This window comes from Sarcophilus harrisii, chromosome 2, assembly GCF_902635505.1.
Source record: "Sarcophilus harrisii chromosome 2, mSarHar1.11, whole genome shotgun sequence".
NCBI classification, from domain to species: Eukaryota; Metazoa; Chordata; class Mammalia; order Dasyuromorphia; family Dasyuridae; genus Sarcophilus; species Sarcophilus harrisii.
Genome location: NC_045427.1, coordinates 329,569,745 through 329,593,739, shown reverse-complemented (window position 1 = coordinate 329,593,739; position 23,995 = coordinate 329,569,745). Strand labels below are relative to the sequence as shown.

General features: G+C 35.2%; 1 protein-coding gene across 5 annotated transcripts in view; it reads right to left on the bottom strand.

Annotated features, from left to right (window-relative positions):
• Window positions 1–17,623, bottom strand: part of CDKN3 (cyclin dependent kinase inhibitor 3) — a 28,844-nt gene extending 11,221 nt beyond the window's left edge. Inside the window, exons 1-8 of one of the 5 annotated variants that reach the window (XM_031952824.1) lie at window positions 17,434–17,622; window positions 16,337–16,419; window positions 12,652–12,707; window positions 9,812–9,856; window positions 8,682–8,904; window positions 5,155–5,186; window positions 4,514–4,614; window positions 1,148–3,753 (exon numbers count right to left, since the gene is read on the bottom strand). In XM_031952824.1, coding sequence (XP_031808684.1) covers window positions 3,667–3,753; window positions 4,514–4,614; window positions 5,155–5,186; window positions 8,682–8,904; window positions 9,812–9,856; window positions 12,652–12,707; window positions 16,337–16,419; window positions 17,434–17,442 — 636 coding nt within the window. In that variant the 5' untranslated portion in view covers window positions 17,443–17,622 and the 3' untranslated portion in view covers window positions 1,148–3,666. The other 4 variants (XM_003756386.4, XM_031952825.1, XM_031952826.1 and 1 more) reach the window with 4 other exon arrangements.
• Window positions 17,624–23,995: the final 6,372 nt, after the last annotated feature.

Sequence of the window (23,995 nt, the reverse complement as noted above, 5' to 3'; positions counted from 1 at the left end):
TCAAGTATTTCAGGTGCTTTTTCTGTTATTCTTTGGTTCATCCAGTATTTAAATATTACCTTATTTAATAAGTATCTTAGAAAATTAGATTCTGTACTTTATAATTGAATTCTGTGGAATCTAAAAAAATGTGAAAGGTTTTTTAATACTCTGTTTTTAAATAAGAACATCTTACACACACACACCCCAAAGATGAAATAAAATCTTAGCTTAGTGTACTTTAAGTTTTAGTACCTTAGATAGCTTTAAACTGTATTAACAATTATGGGACATATTATATTATATTAATATTTTCACTAGTGATACTTTCTTGATGCAGATAAAACATGTTGAACTAGATGATCTTGAATAATATTTGATAAAATGCCCTTTGGCAAAATATATTTATGTGTATATGCTAAGAAATTTTACACACAAAATAGGATTCTTCCCCCTAACCTCCCAACATGTTATCTTGACCTGGGGGGAGTTTTCTGGTTTTTTGGCCGGGGGTGGGGGTAGCAGCAGTAACATCATTGGGTGGATTGGGATGGAGGACGCAAAAAGGATAAAGTTTACTTTCTGACTATAATGTTAAAATGCCAAACAGCGTGAACACTTTGAAGGGAAAGGAAACATGAGGATGGTCATACATTACAACTTTTGTCATTTATCAATCGGTTTCCAGGAAATTCTGAGTTAAGCGTAAGGGCTATTAGTTAAACATAAATTTTCAAGCTGTAGTCCAGAAAATATGGTCACAGATACATAAAGAAGCTGAAAGCCATAATTCATCAGTAGCATGTTTTAACTGAAACTTCTGCACAGTCCTTTTGGTGTTAATCATTTGTCTATTTTTTAGAACTTTTTAATGGTTTTGCAGTTCCTGTATGAAATAATTTCTTTACCATTGGTTTCCCCACCCCAAAATCAACAACACATTTTATAAACTGTCAGATTTTTAATGTTTCAATCAAATAACAAGTTGAAATACAAATATAGAAATATACCTTCTTAAGTGCTGTTGATTTGGAATTAACAAAATAGCATCCCTTTCCCTCAGTTTATTCACAAATGCAATGTTTCTTGAACATTAGTTTTTACATAAATTAACATTAATCTAATCGTAGAATATCCTATATATAGTGGCAGATTTTCAGTTGCTTTGAATATTTTGTACCAAGAAATTTTATTAAAATTGCAAATGCATTTTTATGGTGTCTAACTGTGCATCTGGCAAGAAATCACAACAGAATTAACTGCAAGTTATTCAGCAACACTGATGAATAAGAACTATAGTCTGACATAGCAATAATCATTTCACTAGGGAAGAAAATCTTAATTCTCCCACCACTATTATAATATATTCATCCTTAAAATTTTTTGCAACTTTTTACACCAGTTGTAAAAAGTGAAATAATTTAGTTATTTTGCTAGGAAGAAGCTCTAATATTAGAATTGTACTGTGCAAACAATATTTTGATGTTAATAAATCCCATTGAATTGTCTGTATGGAAGAAAAAAATGGTTCTGCTTTTATAGGTATTACTGTTTGAGCTAACTTATCTGTACTTATAAAAGATGTTGTACTAGTTAGACCAAGGATATAGCTTTAATCACCAGATTTTAACTCTGGCATTTGGTTTGTTGGGAATTGGGAAACAGTATTTAACTATATGGTGCTCCTACAATGTAATAATGATGTCGCTTCAGAAGCACTAATAGTTTTAATAGTATTCACTGTGTAACTGTGTACATTTAGAGAGCATCTTGATGTATTTCAGAATTGACATTTGAGATTTTAAGTTTAAACTGTCAAGTTTTTTCTATATATAATATGCTTCTCCTGGGTTACAATTTTCTTGTCTTCTCTCCTGAAAGTAATGGTGCAATTAAGTAATAAATTTGAACAAGACATACATCTGGAGGCTGACAAAACAAATTATAGTTTATTTTAGCATATTTTTTATAAAAAGGACATTATTACATAAAACAAATTATCAGGTTTTAAGCTTACAAGGTTTTATATATGACCAAAGAAAATGCACTTAAAATTGGTCCTTATAGCTCAATGAATTTATTCTGCATTTGTATATTTAATAAAAACTGTCAAAGTATTTGTGGTTTGTGTGGTTTATGTTAGTGGCACCACATATTTAAAATGCAGTTATTTGGCTTGTGGATTATTAAATCTTTTAGATTTTTTTTTATTCTCTCCCTGCTCCCATATTTTGGTTGTGTCTTTCCATGTTATCCAGCTACAGTTAACCAGCTATCGTATCATACACTAACTCCAAATACTTGCAATATGCGGAGTGCTAAGTTTCTGGTCTGATGTTCTATTATGCAGAAAGTTATATTTGTTTGCTGTTTAAAATAATTTAAGTGGATTCTACATGTTAATATAAAAATGACATTTAAATGGAAACAGATATAAAAATGAGTATGTAGTTGACCTTATAGTTAACCAGTGGCATTATATTTATTATCCTTAATAGAAGAGTGGCAGCATAATTTATACTATATGAAAGCAAAATGAAGATTCAAAGATATTTGCTGTTAAAAGTTTGTTTAGTTTGTACTTTTGTTCAAAATGCAGAATGTTATTTCTTAGGAAATCTCTGCAATGAAATTTCCATTGTACTTTTCACTGTTCAAAAATGCCCTTGATTTATGGTAATGTATGGTTTGAGAGAATAATTTAAATTCTTAGGATTTTCACTTGAATATTAATAGGATGTGTAATTTTTTAATATGTTCCTTAGTACAACTATGAATTAACTTTCTAATTAAAATACATTAATGTAATGAGTTTCGTTCATGGAACACGTTTTGTGGTTTAGAGTTCTTGAAAACACAATTATTTTGAAACACTTCTAAAAAACTACAATTATCCAGTAGCAAGATGAGGTTAGACTATTTGATAGACAAAGATTTCCTTTGGAGTTTCTAGATGTTAAAGTACAGTGTAAATAAATTATACTTTGGAGACATATCAATACCCTATAGAACATGATATTACTACCTAATAGCCAACTAATATTATGTAAAAACTTAAAAAGTATGTTGGTCTTCCATGTCTAAAATTCATTTGAGAGTTTGGGAAGCATAATTTAAAACAGGAGACTTTAATTGCTTTAAGAAGGAATGTTGAATTAGGTTACATTTTCTTAATTTAGTCATCTTTAATGCATGAGATTAAATCTAGGTTGGTTAAAATGAGCAGTCAGCAAACTAAAGAAAAGTAATATTCATATAATTTTAAAGTTCAAAAATAGAACAGGATTCTGATGAGAGGGAAAAAAGAACATTATTGCATTAAGCATACAAACCATTAAAAGCAAGTAAACCAGGATCAAGAAAGATCAAAAATCAAGATACCCAGGAGGAATTTCCAGTCTTCTACTCAGGACCAGGGTAGTTTGTATTCTTATTCATTAGCACTACATAGGGATCATGACAAGTATCTAAAGGATGCTGAATACAATCATGCAGTAATATAAAACAAAGATTTTTATGCATCAAATATCCCTAAATAAGAACACAAAATGACAACTCAAAAAACTTTAGTAATATATCTGTACAGGCATGTTTTCATTTGAATTAGTTACACTAATAAATTTCTGATGACTACATAAAATTTCCGAAAGGATCTTATTTTTATGTGTGAGAAATTGATATTGTTCTTTATCTAGATACAGATCTTGATACTGAGTCCCTTGTTGACAGATGTGCAGCCAGTTTGTCTCGGAAATCATGAAGATAATTATATTGCTGGAAAAATTAGAATTATTACTTTGAAATAACTTTCACAAAGGCAACTGAATAAAACTATACTGCTAGAAGAAATCAAGAACTGAGATAACTTTGTATTAAGGATATGTAACTGTATTAAGAGGTAGCCTCAATCTCCAAAGAAGGTTAGTAGAAGACAAATAATACTTGTAATAAATAATCCAAGCCTAATAGCTCTTTTGGCTCCTCCCAACCTTGCTGAACTAGCTGAAGAAAGGAGAAAAAGCAGCTTTCATCAGCAAACTTGCTCCTTTCCAAGATGAATAATATCAATTACAAGGCTGTCTCATAGCTTGTTGAAAGAATTGTAGAGAGACTAGAAAATGCAAAGTTATTGATTATCATTATTGCTTTTAAATATTGATAAAACCGGCTATTATACTGACATTAAACAGTATCTTTTTAGGTCATTAGGAACTAGAAAAGACATTTTAGAGAAAAACTGCTCCAAGTTTTTAAAGGTTTACTGGTTTATAACAATCTAAAAGGAGAAATAATCCATTCCAAGAATGGGAAGACTTGAGGAACAGCATAAGAACTAAAAATTTACTACTTTTAATTCTTTTATGAGAAATTTTATGATTCTTTGAAACAATAATAGTATATTTAAATGTAAATTTAACTTTAAATATTACTTAATCTGATTTTGAAAGCACTGTTATCATTAGGCCTCTATTACATTTTTAATATTCTCGCCTAATCCCATCTAAAATATTAAAAAAGAACAAAATAGAATTACCTTTATGGTCTGTATGGCCCCGGATCCTCTTAAGTCTCGAAGGCTGTCAATTGCTTGTTGTGGTGATACTGTATCAGATAAGTACAGTAGAAGGCAAGCTGCTACTATTTAAAAATAAGTCAAAAATTTGAACAATAGTGTTACTGAATATACAATAGAGAACATTTAGATTATTTCATGTAACACCATTTTGTTAAAACAGTATTGAATTTATTGTTTCTACTATTTAAATTCTGAAACCATTTAGAAAATGTGAAATTATTTTTAAAACAATTCTTGATAGCTCACCATCCACTATGACTTGGGATTTAAGTGTTACTAAATCTTGCTAAGAGTCATACTGTTAAAGGTAGAATTTGCATCCAATTCATCCTGACTTCAAGCCTATCATTCTACCCAACAGCCAAACTCCTGTGTGTGTCTATGTATATGAAAGGATATTAGAAAGCATGTAGTGTAAAACAGTGATGCATTCCTGTTTGTATGGAATTTCCCATGCTTTGGAGGTGTTATAAATTCAGGAATTAAATAAGTACTTTCAGACTTAAACTAAGTATCAAACATACCTTAGAAATAGTAATTTGGCTACTTTACTCAATATAAACATTTATTTAATGTGGACAGAGAAAATTTTTCCTTACCAAGACAAGATCGCCCAAGTCCTCCATAACAACTGAAAAGGAAATAAAATTTAGGGGTTTGTACCAGTTGTGGGTGATATTTAATTGTATCTAAAGAAAAGACATATGGAGGGGTTGGGTTGGTTTTTTTTTTTGGGGTCTTTCTAGCATTTTTTAATAACAGCAAACACTTATACAATATTTAGTTTCAGGGTTGAAAGGAAATTTAGTAATAATCTAAACCTTTCTTTTTAGAAATCCCAGATTTGTTGTGTCTTGCCCAAAGTTATGTTGCTACTGAAAGACCCAGTTATTCTAAATTCTAAACCAGCCCTTTTCAGGATAAGAAGTTGTCTCCAAAGTGGAAAATATAGAACTCCTAAATTCTATAGGGATTAAAGGACAGGGAAGTTATATTTTCTTGCCTTCTTCACTCTCATGGTGTAGGTCAAAAGAAGCAGTGTACAGTAAAAACACGAGTCAGAAATGAACTTAGGATCAATTCTGGCCTGGTGCTTACTAGCTCTAAATTTTAAACAAAAATACTGAGTAGTTCTGAACCTAGAACACTATTATTATTATTAAGAACACAAGTTACTTGTACTCTAATTGTAGCAGTGAATGGCAGATGGTATGGAGCAGAGGAAAAGGACTGCCCTGGAACTTGATTTCTCTTGTTTTGTAATCTACCTTCTCCTCATGAAGGTGGAATGCAGAATGTACAATTGTTTTGCAAATTTTTTTGTTTCTCAGTTTATGAGAATACTACCATTATCATGGTGTAATGCATAGCCAGGTCAAATGCATTTGGCAGTGTTTTGAGTTGAGAGATGAGGCTGCCTAGCTAAAAGATTTTGTATCCTGAGTGCCTAGTACCTAATAGGTTCTTTTTTTATTATTATTATTATAGCTTTTTATTTACAAGATATATGCATGGGTAATTTTTCAGCATTGACAACTGCAAAACCTTTTGTTCCAATTTTTCCCCTCCTTCCTCCTATCCCCTTCCCCAGATGGCAGACCAATACATGTTAACTATGTTAAAGTAACCTAATAGGTTCTTAATAAACACATTACTGAATAATAGAAATCTTAGAGATGGAAAAGATTTTAGAGATAAAGCCCCCATCTTTTCACCTGTAGATTTAAGAAACAGGCCCAGACCCAGTAACAAACATGCCCAAGGATACACAGTTGGTATGAAACTAGTCCAGAACCTAGCTCTGTCGATGCAGTCCTATATAATGATGGGTCTTTTCAAATAGCATTGGGCCAGAGACAGGGCTAAAGTGTAGGTTGCCACTACACTGTCAAGAACTGAAGGACTACCAAGCAGTTTATTGCATGTGGCACATGGGCAGCACTCAAGTTTCTATTTTACTGCCATTTCTTATTACCATAAGATTCATTCATTCACTCTCTCTCTCTCTCACATATTCCTTTCCTTTTTTCCTTTTATCTTTCCCATTTCCAACTCTCAACTTTCCTGACTTTTAGAACTGCAGCTTGATCCATTATCAAGTAATAGGAGCATTCCTTTTCTTATGGATTAGTGAAATAACCAATCACATCCTGTCATGTACATTTCTGCTATTATCATCACTGATTACATGAGTGTTATTCTTTTGATGCCAGAGATGTTTATATTCTTTTTAACTTACAAGTCTGCCATTTTAGAATACAAATATGTGTCACTGGAATGAGACTAGCCAGATAAGAAATGTTTATTTTTATGTGTGTATAGTGTATGTGTGTATATATAAAAGATGAACAGTGCCTTATCCTTTAACACATTTTTAATTTTCTCTAACAGTCAAAAGCAGAGTGAAGGATTGAAGAAAGGAAAATTCTAGAGTTTTTGCAAAACTATCCATTTTCTTTACTCTTTAAAAACAGAAGAAAAACTAGGATTGGTTGGATTTTAATCTAGCACAGGTCTACGCCTATCATCCCTCCCATTCAATAAACTTCAATGGCTCTAATATGAAATGCAAAATTCAGTTTGCTTCTTCAAAAACCATCCTATTTCTCCATTTTCCAGTCTCTTACACCTTATAGTCCCCTCCCCACCTCACATACTCTTCAATCCAATGACATGGGGCCCTTTTCTGTATTTTGAAATACAGAAATTTGAAATATATTCCATCTCTCAGCTCTAGGCAAAGACATTTTCTCTCTGTCCCTCATATTTAGACTTCTTTCCTCTTCAACTCTTCCTACCAACTTACCTGGTTTCTTTCACGTCTCAATCAAAGCTAAAATCTCACTTTCTTATCCTCTTAATTCTAGGGCCTCCCTTCTGTGGATTTTTTTTCCCCTATTAATCCTGTATATAGATTGAATAGTTGTCTAAATTTTGTCTTTCTCATTAGTCTGTGAGCTTTATGAGAACAGGGACTGTCTTTTGTCTTTTTTTGTATCCTTAGCAAAACACTTCTGTAGGTAATAGGATACCCCAGGTAGAGGGAAGGAAACTAAGAAAGGAAGGAAGAGGGAGTTTCTTAAGGACCTAGTCTTAAATCAAAACTACAGGCTTACCAGATCTGACCTACAATAGATCCCAGACCAAGTCCCATTTGGTCATTGTTTGGGTCCTGACTGATGTTTGGGTCTTTTAGATTTTTTTTTTTTTTTGGGGGGGGGCTGGGTGAGAGAGGCCATTTTTTGCCTCAATAGCTAGTTGCCTAAGTAACTGAATGGGTATTGCCACAATCAAACTAAGACCAGTTAAAAAACTTTAAAAGGAGCAGGATCAGGAGATCATGATATACTTCAACAATAATACTATATGATGATCAGTGCTAATGGATGTGACTCTCTAACAATGAGATGAACCAAATCAGTTCCATTTGTTCAATAATGAATAGAACCAGCTACACCCAGTGAAAGAACTCTGAGAAATGAGTGTGAACCACTACATAGCATTTCCAATCCCTCTGTTTTTACCCTCTTGCATTTTTGATTTCCTTCTCAGGTTAATTTTATCTTATTTCAAAGTCTGATTCTTCTTGTGCAGCAAAATAACTGTCTGGATGTGTGTGTGTGTGTGTATATATATATATATATATATATATATATATATATATATAGTATTTAACATATGCTTTAACATATTTAACAGTATTGGTCTACCTGCCATCTGGGGGAGGGGATGGGGGAAAGGAGGGGAAAAGTTGGAACAGAAAGTTTTGCAAGGGTCAATGCTGAAAAATTACCCATGCATATATCTTGTAAATAAAAAGCTATAATTAAAAATAAAAAAAACTTAAAAAGGCCAAGGTACCCCAATGCAACCAGGGTCACCTGATCCTGATCTATATCTGGCCATTCAGTAGCTACAGAGGAGAAAGTGAGGCAGGTTACCTTGCACAGCCCTTCTTCACTTAAATCCAATCCATTTGCATGTCATGGTCCTCTTCCAGAATGAAGGACAAATAACAACACCACAACAGTACTTGGCATATAGTAGACACTTGATAAATGCTTACTGACTGACCTAAGGTAAATTTATTTTGCCCAATACCAGTTTAAAGAAAGGTAGAACATACTGTATTAAGGTTTTCCGATTATTTTCAAGACAGACTGCAAGCTCTTGCAGGATTCCACAGCATCGGTCTATGTCAGGGGTATCTCCATCTGGGATGGGATGGTGGTGAATGATGATTCCATGCTGCTGATAGAAGTCTAAAAGGTTTGGTACTCGATATTTTGACAGTTCTCCTCTGGTACAGAATACAAATATATCTTGTATACCATAGTTCTTTAGTTCTTCTGCCAATACACCACAAATATAAAAGACTAATATTAAATGCTGAATAAAGGGAAGACAGACAAGACAAATTCCAAATGACTAAAACTAGGAAAAAGAAAGGCAAAAAAATTCTTCTCAATGAATTCACATTCTAATGGCAAAAAAGGAAGTACCTAGGTATATACAAGATACATAAAGAGTAGATGAAAGGTAATCTCAGAAGGGAAGACATTATTGGAGACCAGGGTGGGGAATGGGGGGAAAGAGAATCAGGAAAGGCCTTCAGCAGAAGGTACCATTTAATGGAAGCCAAAATTATAAGCATGAGACAGCCAGTTTACAAACTGGAGCAAAAGATCAGTTAAAGTGGATTACATAAATGTGTGAAAACAGATATTTGTCTTTTTTTGCCCACCCCACCCCACCCCACCTCACCCTTGTACTTTGTACAATGCCTGGCATATAGTAAATGTTTCATAATGTTTGCTGAATCAGGCTTCCCACAGCTAGACAACTCTGGACACTTCTGACTTAAAACAGATATCCTGTGTTTCATTTTTAATTCTTCATTTCTGCTACAACACAATGTTTATGAAAAATAGTGTTCATGTTCAAAAACATGGAAAGTAAAAGTTTTTCATTATTCTATTTTAGTGCATTTTACTAGGAAGAGTAGTTTTACATAATGTTAGGAGATATGCCTGAGTATATGCACAATGTTAAATTTTTGATGTGTTATAAATTTTTTCAGTTTTGATATATTCTTCCCTAAATGTCAATTGTTTGATTCTTCATAAAAATCTTAACAGCTGTCATTAAAGAAATTGCTATGAGGTAGTCTCATTTATGTAAAGATAAGAAAACAATATTATAACAATAATTTTTCTTCTTCTGTGTGTGAAATGGATTACATCAGGTAACACTCACCCACGTCCTTTTGGAGATTTCTCCTAACATCTTTAAACTTACAGCCTATAATAGTAAGAAGGCAAATAAATGGACAAAAGTGAGTTACATTGATCATGGACAAACTTGGTTTAAAAACCAAGACTTAAATCAACACATAAAATCTTAACTATTTAGCACTGCTCATTTTGAAAGGTGTGTGTATATATATATAAAGTTAATGAAGGGGAACAATGCCTAAAAGATTACTTTCAATAGGTTTGATCCATGTCACTCTAAATAACTGCATAGCTTTGAGCTGAAAATAGCACTCTTTCAAATATGGGCATTAGGGAATGGAATAATGGGACTGCTTCAGTGGATGTTTCAAAATAGGCAACTAAGGAAGGAACAGATTTATGACGGACTAATGGAAAGATATGGGAGAATTTGGGGCAAAGACAACATAACATCATATACATACAATTTATTAAAGTTTACAAAGCACTATAAGATCCTAGGAAGAGCAAATCTGAGAGAAAAAGAGCTTAAGTACTTTACAGTCTGAAGTACAGCAGCAAGTGAAAAGCAGATAGTTATCAAGGATTGGAGAAATTTGCTCAGGGAAACTTGACAGAAGCTTGAGGAAACAAGAAAGGATTGTATGGTGATGAGGGCAATACTCTGGATCTTAGAGTACAGGAAAATTAATGACTCCCAGTCAGAATGCTCAGTAGTTAAATCATTTGTCTCCAAACTGAGTATTCCACAATCTCAATCAATTAAGGATAGAAAAACTGGGCTTCATTCTACCCAAAAAATTCAAACTCAGGGTTTGCATTTGCCTACAATAAAAAAATACTGCTTCCCCTTTCCTATTATCATGCAAATTACCTCAATTCACTTTCTCCTATCAGTGACAAAACTTTGATCTGGGTACCTGAAGCCCTGGAAAAAAATCCTCCCTTCTTCACTCTAGCATCTTCATATACTACTTCTCTCTCCATCTTATACCCAGCTCACAAAATTATTTTTTAAAACATAAGATAGCCATGTCATTCCAATTCAATAAATTCCAGTGGCTATCACTTCCAGGATAAAACCTAAAATCTTGTTTGTCTTATCTGATCCCTTCCTACATTTCCAGTCTTTTACACTGTATTCTCCCCATCCTTGTACTCTATAATCCAGCAACAGTGCTTGCTGCAATTCCTCAAACATGACATTCCATATGCCAATCTTTTCATTAGCTGTCTACCTTAATTGTAATATTCTCTTTCCTCATCACCTGATTTCCCTGGCTTTCTTCATATCTCAAATCCTACCTTCTGAAAGAGGCTTTTCATGGTTCCCTTCAATGCTGATGCCTTTCTTTTTAAAATAACCTCCAATTTTCTAACTGTATATCTAATGTACATAGTTATTTGCAGATCACCTTTTCCATTAGAGTGTAAGCTCCTAGAGCCCTGGGGACTTTCTATCTTATCTATCATAGAATCGCACAATATCTGGTACACGCTTCTAGTTCTCAAATCTGAATTTTCAAAAATAACAAAGCTTATTCAATCACAATTGCTTTTACCAAAAATACCATTACTGATAAAATTTTAGGAAAAGCAAAACCTTTTTGGACAAATATTTTCAATATTATTCAATTATTATTATTTCAATATTTTCATTATTTCATCTTTATGTCATTCTATTATAGCTATTTTATAAACTATACAATAGTATATTATTATAACGTGTAGAATTACATATAGTTTTGGGAATCATGCTCAAAAAAATTTTTTGATAGGATTTTGTGCCCCCAAACTTGAAGAAGACTTAGCTATATGAAAGAAAAAATGTATTGATTTAAGACCAAAGGAAATCAAAAAACATGCAGGAGGCAGTATTGAGGCAATAAGAGACAAAAAGTAATGGTCATAAGATTCAAAGTTCAAAGGAATCTTAAAAATCAGATTGTCTAACAACTTTATTTAACATTGAACTAAGGTTGTAAGAGATCCAAAGTTACATAAGTAGAAAATAGCAGATCTAGGATTCTAATCCAAATCTTCTCTAACTCTAAATCCAGAGTTCTCTGTTATACCAAAGAAGGTTGTGAAAGAAGAGATGGAGAGAGCTTAGAAGAAATCAGAAGGTAATGATTCATATTTTGGTTTACAGTTGAATTAACATTTAATATAATACAGCTCTACTGGAGATTTACCCTTCACATTAGTCATAGGCTTTCTTATACTTCTTTTAATTCTGTGTAGTTTGAATTAAAAAAAAAAAAAAAAATCCAAGAGCATCTTTTGAAAATCTAATTTTTCAGGGTTAAAATAATCTAATATAATCTATAAAGCTTTGAGAGTTCTCTAATAATCCTTATAAATGTCAATTTCCATAAACTTTGTCTAGGTTTCTCTATTATTCCATAAACTTCTTGAAGACAAGACAAACATAGCTCCATATTCTTAAATATAAGGACCACAAATGGCTTGCTCAGGATCTTCATCCCAGCCTGGAAAGAATATCAACTTTGTATTCCTGTGTACGATGTAGCATAATGTGCTCCTGACTCAATCAAGATAACATCTTCCTGCCTTTTTGTTGTTGTTGTTGTTTTTTAAATCAACTTCTGCAACTTTATAGAGCTATAACTGTGGAACTGGGGAGGATCTGCAGGATACATATTTACATAGTTTTTCATTATCCCCTAACACTAAGATTCCTCAAAGTAAACATGCTTATATAACTCTCTACATAACGGCAAATTTGCAATATATAAAATTCTTCCAGTGTTTGATATGATGAATAATCAAGAGAGATTAATTAACAATACAAAATTGTTTTAATGGTATCAAAAGAAATCTAACTGCAGTGTTACCTACCTGGGAGAGAACATAAACCTAGAAACTGAGAACAATTCACAAGGGATAAGGGTAGCCTAAAAAGAAATAAAAATTGTTGGTTGTTATTGTTGGAAATATTTAGAATTTAAAATTTTCTATTAGAGCATCCAGATAATAATATAAATAATCCATGTGTAAATCATATCCAAATTCTAGAGTGATTAAGTACTTTATACTTTTTGAAGCATTTTTAAAAATTAGTCTTATGACTTTAATAATTTATACCATTTATAACTGAGATAAAATAAAATAAAAAGGTCCAGCAAACACTTATTAATTTACTTATTTTTAATATCTGAAAATTCTGCTCTCCTTGGTGTGTAGGACATAGGCAAATACTTATCATTACTAACTAATGTGTAGCCTGTCCACAGCAAATTATCAAGAAAAACTAAAGACAAGCAGGGAAAATGTAAGATCTAATATACCAAACCCTTCTCGGCTCCTGGATTTTGGGGGATACTTTGGACATACTTATATAGTTAGGATGTTTGAAGATGGTATTTGAGCTAAAAGTTAATTGCTACTGGAGAATAAGTCAAAAGAAGATCAACATTTTGTACATCTTTGTCTACAAGTTAAAAAGCACACCATACTAGCCATGGTGCTTTCACAAGTGAAGTAAGGAATGTGGAAAGAAACTAAAAAAATGTCTGACAGGACTGATGTTTGTAGAGAACCAACTGTAACAATATCATATCACTATTAGTAAAAAAAAAAAAAAAAAAATTAAGTTTCAGTTGTATCCAGCCCTTTTCTTTTTGAAGTTTTTTGGGCAAAATTACTAGGGCAGTTTACCATTTCCTTTTCAGCTCATATATTTTACAGATGAAGAAACTGAGGTAAAGAGGGTTAAGTGGCTTGTCCAGGGTCACACAGTTAGTAAGTTGTTTGAGGATAGATTTTTATTCAAGTCTTCCTGACTCCAGGCTCAACATTTTATCCACTGTGCCACTTAGCTACTCTACAAAGGCTTTACAAGATACCATAAAGATCTATGTCATCTTATTGCTAACAGATCCTAAAAAGATCCAAGACATGGCATGCATACTCCATAAATCTAATATGAAAAATATGTTCAATCAAAAAGCATTTATTAAGCACTTTTTTCAGATACTTTTTTAGGCTCTGAAGAGTTGAGGAAAGAGCATAAATACATAGCCAATGATAAATAGAAGATGAAGTGTTATATGTTGAAAATCCTGAAAGGTGGCTGGTTTGGAAAGGAGAAATGTCCAATGAATGTGAAAAGGGCAGATTAGGGATAGTTTATGAAGGTCTTTAAAAGCTAAACAGTAGTTTATATTTTACCTCGGAGATAATAGGACACCCCAAGAAATGACTGAGTAGAAAAGTGCATTGGTCAGCTCTGGACTTAAGAAAAATTATTTAACACTAATGTGTAGAATGGGCTGCAGCAGAGAAGATATTCTAGATAGGAAGTTCAATTAGAAGGCAGTGAAGGGGCCCAAAATATGGTGCAAGCTTAGTAAATGGAGACAAAGGTTTGATTATAAGAATCGTTATATAAATAAAATGGCAAGATTTGGCAACTATTAAATATGCCTTGTGAGGGAAAGTAAGACGTCTAGGATGATGTCATGGATAAGAACCTGGGAGACTATAAGAATGTCTGTGCCTTCAATAGAAATAGAAAGTTTATAAGAAGAGGGGGATTTGAGAGGAAAAATAATGATTCATCTATATAGATATAGAAAAATTTAGGAGAGCTGATGAGGGAATACACACACACACAGAGTTAGGAAATGTGATAATGGTAATGAAACAGCAAAGGAGACCAATAGGAGCTTTCAGAGAAATAGGAGAGTGGTGGTATGAAACCTCAAAGTTCAAAAAGGGAATCTGGGATAAAACAAAAGATGGCAAACAAGGTCAGATGCAACAGAAAAGTCAAAGAGGAATTAGGACTGAAAAAAATCATTTGCTTTGGCAACTGAGAGATCTCTAGAAACTTTAAAGATTGTTTCAGTGGAATGATAAAGTTAGAAGCTAGGCTGCAAAATGTTGAAGAGGGAGAGAAGAGAAAATGTACAGCCTTCTCAGAGTTTAGCTGATAAAGGGAGAAGAGACATAGGATGACAGCATGAGGTTTTTAAGAACAATACAGCCTTCTCAAAGAGTTTAGCTGATAAAGGAAGAAGAGATATAGGATGATAGCATGGGGTTATTAAGCACAAAGAGTACAGCCTCCTCAAAGAGTTTTGCTGATAAAGAGAGAAGAGATATAGGATGATAGCATGGGGTTTTTAAAAACTGGAGAGATTTGGAATATGTTTGAATGTATCAGAGAAAGAACCAATCAAAAAGGAAGTTTGAAGAGAGGCTGAAAGAGATTGCAATATCCCAAAGAAGGGAACTGATTCAAATATATGCATAAGCCTTGACAAGAAAGATTTTCTTTTGGGGGGGAGGGATGTCAAATACTAGGGAAAAGAAGGTGAGGGTTGGTATCAAATGGTTCTGAAATGAAGAGAATAGCCTCAATTATTTCAATCAAAGAATAATCTGAGTTCTTCAGATCATAGAGTGGGAAGAGAGGAAGGTGGAGGCAGCTTAAAGAGGGAAAAGGTACTATATGGGGAAAATGATAGAAAACTAGGATGAAATAAAAGATCAGCCTTACTATATTGAAGACTGTTAAAATCGGATAACACAAATTTACAGCACATAATTTGTCATACACAATTACTACAATTATGAGTTTTCCTTCATTTCATTCAACAGTCTCTTGTGTGATGCTATCAAGCAGAGACTTTACATAAAGGGTCTATCACAAAAAATAAATACCTCATATGCTACAAAGAGAATTTTCTGGCAGTTCTCACCCCTGCCAACCACCAGTTCTGATTAAGGTTCTATAAGGTTCTGAGTAATACATAAATTGTGGATGAATTGAAAGAGCTAGAATTTGATGTAAAATACATTATTTTTCTCCAAGACAGAGCACAAGCCTACCTATGTAGTGCTGTGGTATTTGCTCAACCAACAGTAATAGTCCAGTCTATTGCTGGGCTCCTATTTAAATTTCCCAGCTTGGTTTGGGATTTGCTAGAGTTTATTTCAACTGGCATAATTCTGAAAAACCCAGGCTTCTATCCCAGATTAAAGCATCATAATAGGATAGGTTGTAATGATCAATTGGTAAATTTCAGGTTCCTCTATTTCAGTCAAAATCTTTCATAGCTGAATAATCAAGACATTTGCATACCAAGATAAGGATAATTAGAGTTTTTCCTCTGCTCCAAATCTATGTGTTTCAACTTTCAATTTTTTCTAAATTATAAAACAGGAGGTAAACTTTTTTCTCAGAAGCAGTGCATATACTTCCAAAGTATTGTTTAATATAATTTAGCTAGCATTTTTAAGGATTGCAAAGTATTTCAAATATCCTCATTTGATCCTCAGAAGAGTCCTGATTAGTAAGTACCACAGGTATTGTGGAATTTTTGGATAAATAAATTAAACTCATAGAAGTTAAATGATTACTGCCCATGGTCAGAAGCAGGATTTAAACAAGCCTCTCTTGATTCCATGTTCCGCATTCTTTCTACACTATGGCTAAGTCACAAGTTAAAATCTTAACATGATGTTTTTAACAAAATAGAGTCAAAAGCCTGTATTTTAATCAAGTATTACAACTTACCATGATACCTGAAATGGAGTCTGTTCATTTTCAACTGGCTCTTCATCTGATGAGTCAAACTCACTCGTCTGCATTGTACTGGGCTTCAAAAGAAAGCAGTAATACCACAATGATTAAGTGTTACACGCGTTTACAAAAAAGGACCACATTGTAGCAAAATCTTGCTTCCAACATAAAAATTATTGCTCAGATGTCCTTAAAAGTAACAAACGGAAAAGAAGGCAACTCTATCTGCGGTAGATATTCTGGGCATGTACTTAGGAAGGCAACTCTATCTGCGGTAGATATTCTGGGCATGTACTTAGGAAAGGGGCTGAACATCTTCAGGGATGCTGACAGGGCGTTATCATACTACAGGTATCACAAATGGCTGTTAACTGGGTCCTCAAGAAGTAGAGATTCGGGCTGCCCGGCCTCCTACCCCTTTTTCACTGACTATGCAAATTGTTCCAGGGTAGGATTTCTCAGAGATAACTTTAAAACATCTACGGGTCATCCTGCCATCTGGGGGAGGGGGTGGGGGAAAGAGGGGAAAAGTTGGAACAAGAGGTTTGGCAATTGTTAATGCTGTAAAAGTTACCCATACATATAACTGTAAATAAAAGGCTATTAAATTAAAAAAAAAAAAAAGATAACTTTAAAAGGCTTATTCCGTGAAACAGATATTCTACTGCAATAAGTCAAATCTCAGACCGTCAAACCTTTAGGTGGGAGGCGGGGAAGGGTGGTTTGCCCCGCCCCCCGTGTGGCTGCCCTACACCCAACTCTACCCCCAAGGGAGCCCCACCCCCTGCTTCGCCCTCCGCCTCTCCCCCAGAGACAAGTCCCCTCGGGGACCGGAGGGATGCTCCGCGCAGCCGGGGCTCCGTCCTCGCTCAAGCTGCCTGCGGGGCGAGCAGACAGTTAGCTAGCTGTGAAGCCGGAGGCAGAGCGGCGGGCCAAGGGCCTTCCCCCGCCTACCCCGCGGCCCCGGGGCTGAGGGAAATCGCCGAGCCACCGCGACCAGGTACCCGACAGAAAAGCGCGCCGGCGGCCAATCCGCCAAGCGGTTTGTAGTGCGCTCCTCCGGATGCCCGCCCCGTAGCTACCAGACTCACCACCTTCATCCCCTTCCCAGCTAGGCTGCCGGGAGCCCGACGTCAGGCACGTAGCTTCAGCTCCTTCCCCTTGAAGGATGCGCCTTCTCCCACTTTCCCAGAGTTCATTGGTACCTTCCTTCTGTGAGGCGGGGAAAGGGCGTACCCCGGCAGCCAATCAGATGCCCTTGCTTTAGTTTCCCTCCCCACTCTCACATTAGGCGGCGCCTTCAACTTCTCATTGGTTCCTACTCAGCCTTTGAAAGACGCGCGGGAGTAGTTGTTTCCCGAGCGCCAATTGGCTCACTGTGAAACGCTGCTGGAGGGCCAGAGTGCCCATCGCAGCTCGGGGTCTTTTCTTGCGCGGGGGTACCCCACGCAATAGACTGCAAGCGATTTCTCTGGCCTTCACGCTCTCATCTAACTTTATAACCTTCTTCAGTCTGTTTTGCAATTAGTTGCCAAAGAGGAAACCAATTCCTCTCCGCCCTTTCCTCCAACCTATTCCCATCGAATCTAGTCCTGCCAAACACCACTCCTTGCCCAGCCCGCTCTTCCCACTGTGTAGCTTCCCTTCCATCAACCTTCATTCATAACAAACTTCCCTTTTATCTACCCTCATTCACAGAAATCTGTTCTCTATAATACTGCGTCCCCGCCACTCTTTCCAGCCATTGCATCAGTCTGTGTTCCCTCCCTCCATCCCAACTAACCATTACACAGTACTTAACATTTTACTGCCACTTTCAGATACTCCCGCCACGGACCACTTTAGCATCATCCACATTTCTATTTCCATGATTAGGAAATAGGAAATTTCTTTCTCCAACCACATACTCAATTTATTCCATCTCTTCCCTCTTCCAAACTCCTCCCAAATCTAGTTCTTTCTTCTCTGGATGACCTTCAATCTGTCCATCACCTTTAGATTTTTTCAGGAATTTATCCATATACTGTCTACATTCCCGTTTTCAGGATCACCCCAACTCCATACTATCTTCTGCTTTCTAATTTTCTGCTCCCTTGTCCTGTCTCACCATTCACATCTTGCCAAACCCAAAAGCCAGTGAAGCAACATTTGCTGCTTTGTTGTCTACTCACAATGAATTGGGGGAATTCGACCAAGTCAATTGGGTTCGCTACAAATGTATGCAATCTAATGTCGAATGGATCTTCGATTCAGCAAGACATCGTTTTACTGCTTCTTAATTGATTTTCTACCTCATTCACCACAGAGGGTACACCAAACCTTTTCTCTCCTCAAGCCCCACTCCCTCTCCTTACAAATTTAGGACTTTGGTTGATATTTAAATGAGAAAAAAAAAATAGGTCATTATTTCCTTCTCTCTAACTCAAGAAATCCTCGACACCATCCTTTCATTCTTAGAATGGTTGGCGAACCATTCTACATATAATTTCATCCTCTCCTCTCCTCTCTATTCTTCAATCAATCCTTGTTAGCTGACTTCTTCCCTGGTGTCTATAAAATATGTCCAAGTTTTCTAATATTTATATTAGCCAAAATTTTCTTTACTTTAAAATTTTTTTCTATACCCACTGATCCCATTACATCTATTGTTGGAATCTTTACAAAGTGTAAAGTCATTAGAATTGATAGAGACAATAATTATCTAATTTAGCATGGTTCAGTATGATTGATCTAATCCTACAAGGAGATGTTATGGGCCAGAACTTGAAACAAGGTACTAAGTGGAATTGATGGAAGCAATGCTTGTGTGGTTGGGTTTGTACTTTTAAGAATTTACACATTAGAGCTCACACCTTTAAGAATTCACACATTAGAGCTCACACCTTTAAGAATTCACACATTAGAGCTCACACCTTTAAGAATTCACACATTAGAGCTCACACCTTTAAGAATTCACGCATTAGCTCACACATTGGATATTCATAAAGTTAACTTTGCAACTTTGTGAATTCACACCTCCCATAATGGAGTCAAATTTTGAGAGAGCATTAAAACAGCTGAGCTCAGTCAGCAGGGTCAATTGAAAAGATTCAGAGTAGAGGAGCATCAGTTCAGAAGAAGCCACTAGTCGGAGTTGAGCTGGAGGTGACAAAGGACAAGCTGCAAGAGCTCTTGGAACCAAGCAGAGAGATAGGCCTCTAAGAAAATTAACAGGGCTATTTTGGAGGAAGCAATAAAAAATCAGAACTTTTAACACCTGGCTGTATTTGGAGTGATTATTACTTGGAACTAAAACTAAGGCTGCCTCCAGAGAACCTCCCCCAAGAAACCTGCTCCCATAGAGAACCATCATATATTATAAAAAAGAAGAGAACACCACAATCTATTACTCACTTATCAACTTTTTGCAAATGGTCTTCTAACCTCATTTTACTGAAACTGCTTTTTCCAAAGTGATGAGATTCGGGAGAGCAATTAGCACCAAATGTTTGATTTGGCACCAAATGATATTAGGTAACAATTCACATGTGAAGAATTCACAATGGCTTTCTCTTTACCAAAAAAGGTACTTTTATTTATGAAAAGAGGTTATAGACTAAACAAAGAGGTAATATAGGCACTAAGAGTGATAAATATGAAATAGGTTTTATATATATAAAATGCCTACATATAATTAGCAAGGAAAGGGGTTTTAATAGTTAACAAGGGAAAATCCTAAAAGAAATTTAGCACCCTAAAAAACTTAATTACCTATAACAAGGAAAAAGATACCATGAGACATAGGGGAAGGGTAAGAAAAAAAGATACTACCAGGTAGAATGCTGTGGCAGGCTAACCTAAAAGGGATTCAGAAAAGATAGGCCACAGACAGATTTATACCCCATCCTAATTCTTCCTGGAGGGAAGGAAAAGAAAAAAAGAAGGAAAAGGAAAGAGAAAAAGAAAGAAGAAAAAGAAAGAGAAAAGAAAAAACAGAAAAACTAATCAATATATTAGAAAAAAATCAGCAACATTTGTAATGTTCCATAACCACAGATCCCTTCCCATCTCTGCAAAAGAGTAGGGAAAGGTATATTTTCATATCTCTTCTTTGGAGTCCAGCTAAGTTTTTGCAGTATTAAAGCATTCATTTTCAATTGTTATGTAGTTGTTCCTACCTTTTATGTCATTGTAGTCATCTTGAATTGTTTTCATAGCTCTATTTACTTCACTTTACACCAGTTTATACCTTTCACTGCTCTTCTATAGTCATTATAATATTCCATGACATCAGTGTAACACAGTTTGTTTGGCTATATAATTCATGGGCATTAACTTTATTTCTAGACCAATGATATCATAATTGCTAAATCTGATGTCCTTTTTTCAAATCTCATTCTTTTTAATCTTTCTGCAGTATTTGATCATATTGTTAAATATCTTCTCCTGAATATTCTTTGTTCCATAGGATATTGTAGCAGCTCAGGTAAGAGTTGATAAGGCCCTGAACTAGTTTGAGGAAAGTGAGGTTTCAAAAAAAAAAAAAAAATGAGGTTACAAATATGGTTGAATGGAAGAATGGCAGTGTCCTCAATATAAATTAGGAATTTCAGAAGTAGGAGTGGATCAGAAGGAAAAATAATAAATTCCATTGTGGACATGTTCATATTGAGAGACCATTTGATTTACAATAGCCAATAGGCAGCTAGAAATGAATGATTAGAAGATAAGAGAGAAAGTAAAGCTGTATAGATAGATTTGGAATTATCAACAAAACCCATGGAAACTGATGAGTTCACCAAGAAAGTGGCAGAGAGTAGAAAGTGAATAAATAAAGAATCTACTATAGACCCTTGGTGATATGCCCAAACTTAAGGTTAATTAAGTAGAATTTAAATCAGCAAAAAAGACTGAAAAGGAAATATCTAACAGGAAGAAGAATAACCAAGAAAAATTGTCAGAATTCCTGACCTAGTTCTGACTATCTTAAAGGAGGTGCTTCTTGTAATTACAATATTTCTAGGAAGAGAAAATGACTACTGACAGGACCTTTGGTCAGAAGATCTGAACTTTAGAAAGTGCTCAGACAGGATGAATCTAAGATTGTTTGGTTAGTTGGTTAATTGGTTGACTGTTGTCCTTCATTCTTGAAGAGGACCATGACATCATTATGTTAGAGTCAAGTTACAGTGTGTTTGACTATGACTGATCAGGACAATATGAACTTGGAATATTCTACCACAAGTCAGATACAAATATGAACATTTGGAATGGACTCTTTAACTTTGCACATCTTACATTTCTTCTGAGCTACTTCAATTCTGCTTTGCTCATAGAACACATAGATGCTGTCATCTTCTCTGACCATGTAGAGCAGTCCAGTGCCTGTGACTTCCATGTCATACAATCTGTTCTAAAGTTTTTAAGAGAAACCTTGAGAGTGTCCTTGTATCACTTTTTCTGACCACTTTGTGAGTGCTTGCCCTGTGAGTTCTCTGTAAAATAATCTTTTTGGCAAGTGTACATTTGGCGTTCGAACAATATAGTCCGCCCAATAAAAGTTGTGCTCTCTGCAGTAGAGTTGGAATTCTTGACAATTCAGTTTGAAAAAGGCCTCAGTGTCAGATATCTTATCTTACCAGATGATCTTCATAATCTTCCTAAGACAATTCAAATGGAAAGCAATCAGTGATATACTGTCCAGGTTTCACAGGCATGCAACAATGAGGTCAGCACAATAGCTCGGTAAACCTTCAATTTGGTTGTCAATCTAATAATACCTTTCTTCTCCCACACTTTCCTTTGGAGCCTCCTAAACACTGAGCTAGCTCTGGTATATCAATTTTATTATCAGTATGGACATCCCTGGAAAGTATACTGCCAAGGTAAGAGAATCAGGTAAGAGTTCAAAACTTCACCATTTGCTGTAACTGATGGTTCCATATATGGATGGTATGGTGTTGATTGATGGAACAATTGTGTTTTCTTGGTATTGTTAGGTCAAAATTAGCTCAAGCAGCTCAGAGACTGCATTGAGTGCACAATCATCTACAAAAAAAAAAATCATGCATTACCACTCCTTCTACTTTAGTTTTGGCTTGTAGCCTTTTCAAGTTGAAGAATTTTCCATCAGAATCAATGACTTTGATTCCATGTAGGTCCTCATTTAAAGCATTTGACAACATGGCTGAAAACATTCACTTGTTTCACTCCATTGGTGACTGGGAAAGTTTGAGACAATGGTCCATGGTCCAGAACCTGGGCAGGCATGCCATCATGAAATTGATATATTATACTGATGAACTTTTCTGGACAACCAAATTTTGATATAATTTTCCATAAGTTATCACAATTGACAGTATCCAAAGGCCTTGTTAGATTTACAAATGTTGTATATAGATCTTTGTTCTGCTCCTGGCATTTTTCCTGGAGTTGTCAGTCATATCAGCTGTTCCTCAGCCCCTTCTAAAGTCAGTAGAGTCAGTCTATTAACGAGGACTCTGGCAAGAATCTTGCCAGCAATTTCTAAGAGAGAGATACCCCTATTATTGTCATGGGATAATCTATTTCCTTTACCTTTATAAAGATGTACATTGTACAAAGGTCATTCTTGACCTCCTGGGGCATAACTTTCTCTTGTCATTTCAGTCATTTTTTGTATGAACTATGGATACATCTTGTAAATCTCTTTATTTTATTTTATTATAACTTTTTATTGACCGAGCTCATGCCTGGATAATTTTTTTACAACATTATCCCTTGCACTCACTTCTGTTCCGACTTTTCCCCTCCCTCCCTTCACCCCTTCCCCCAGATGGCAAGCAGTCCTATACAAGTTAAATATGTCACAGGGTATCCTAAATACAATATATGTGTGCAGAACCGAACAGTTCTCTTGTTGCACAGGAAGAATTGGATTCAGAAGGTAAAAATAACCTGGGAAGAAAGACAAAAATGCAAGCAGTTTACATTCATTTCCTAGTGTTCTTTCTTTAGGTGTAGCTACTTCTGTCCATTCTTAATCAATTGAAACTGAGCTAGATCTTTGTGGAAGAAATCCACTTCCATCAGAATACATCCTTCATACAGTATCGTTGTTGAAGTATATAATGATCTCCTGGTTCTGATCGTTTCATTTAGCATCAGTTCATGTAAGTCTCGCCAATCCTCTCTATATTCATCCTACTGGTTGTTTCTTACAGAACAAACATATTCCATAACATTCATATACCACAGTTTACTCAACCATTCTCCAATTGAAGGGCATCCATTCATTTTCCAGCTTCTAGCCACTACAAACAGGGCTGCCACAGACATTTTGGCACATACAGGCCCCTTTCCCCTCTTTAACATCTCTTTGGGGTATAAGCCCAGTAGAAACACTGAGGGATCAAAGGGTATGCACAGTTTGATAACTTTTTGAGCATAGTTCCAAATTGCTCTCCAGAATGGCTGGATATATTCATAATTCCACCAACAATGTATCAGTGTCCCTGTTTTCCACATCCCCTCCAACATTCCGCATTATGTTTTCCTGTCATTCTAGCCAATCTGACAGGTGTGTAGTGGTATCTCAGAGTTGTCTTAATTTTCATTTCTCTGATTAATAATGACTTGGAGTATCTTTTCATATGGCTAGATATAGTTTCAATTTCATCATCTGAAAATTGTCTG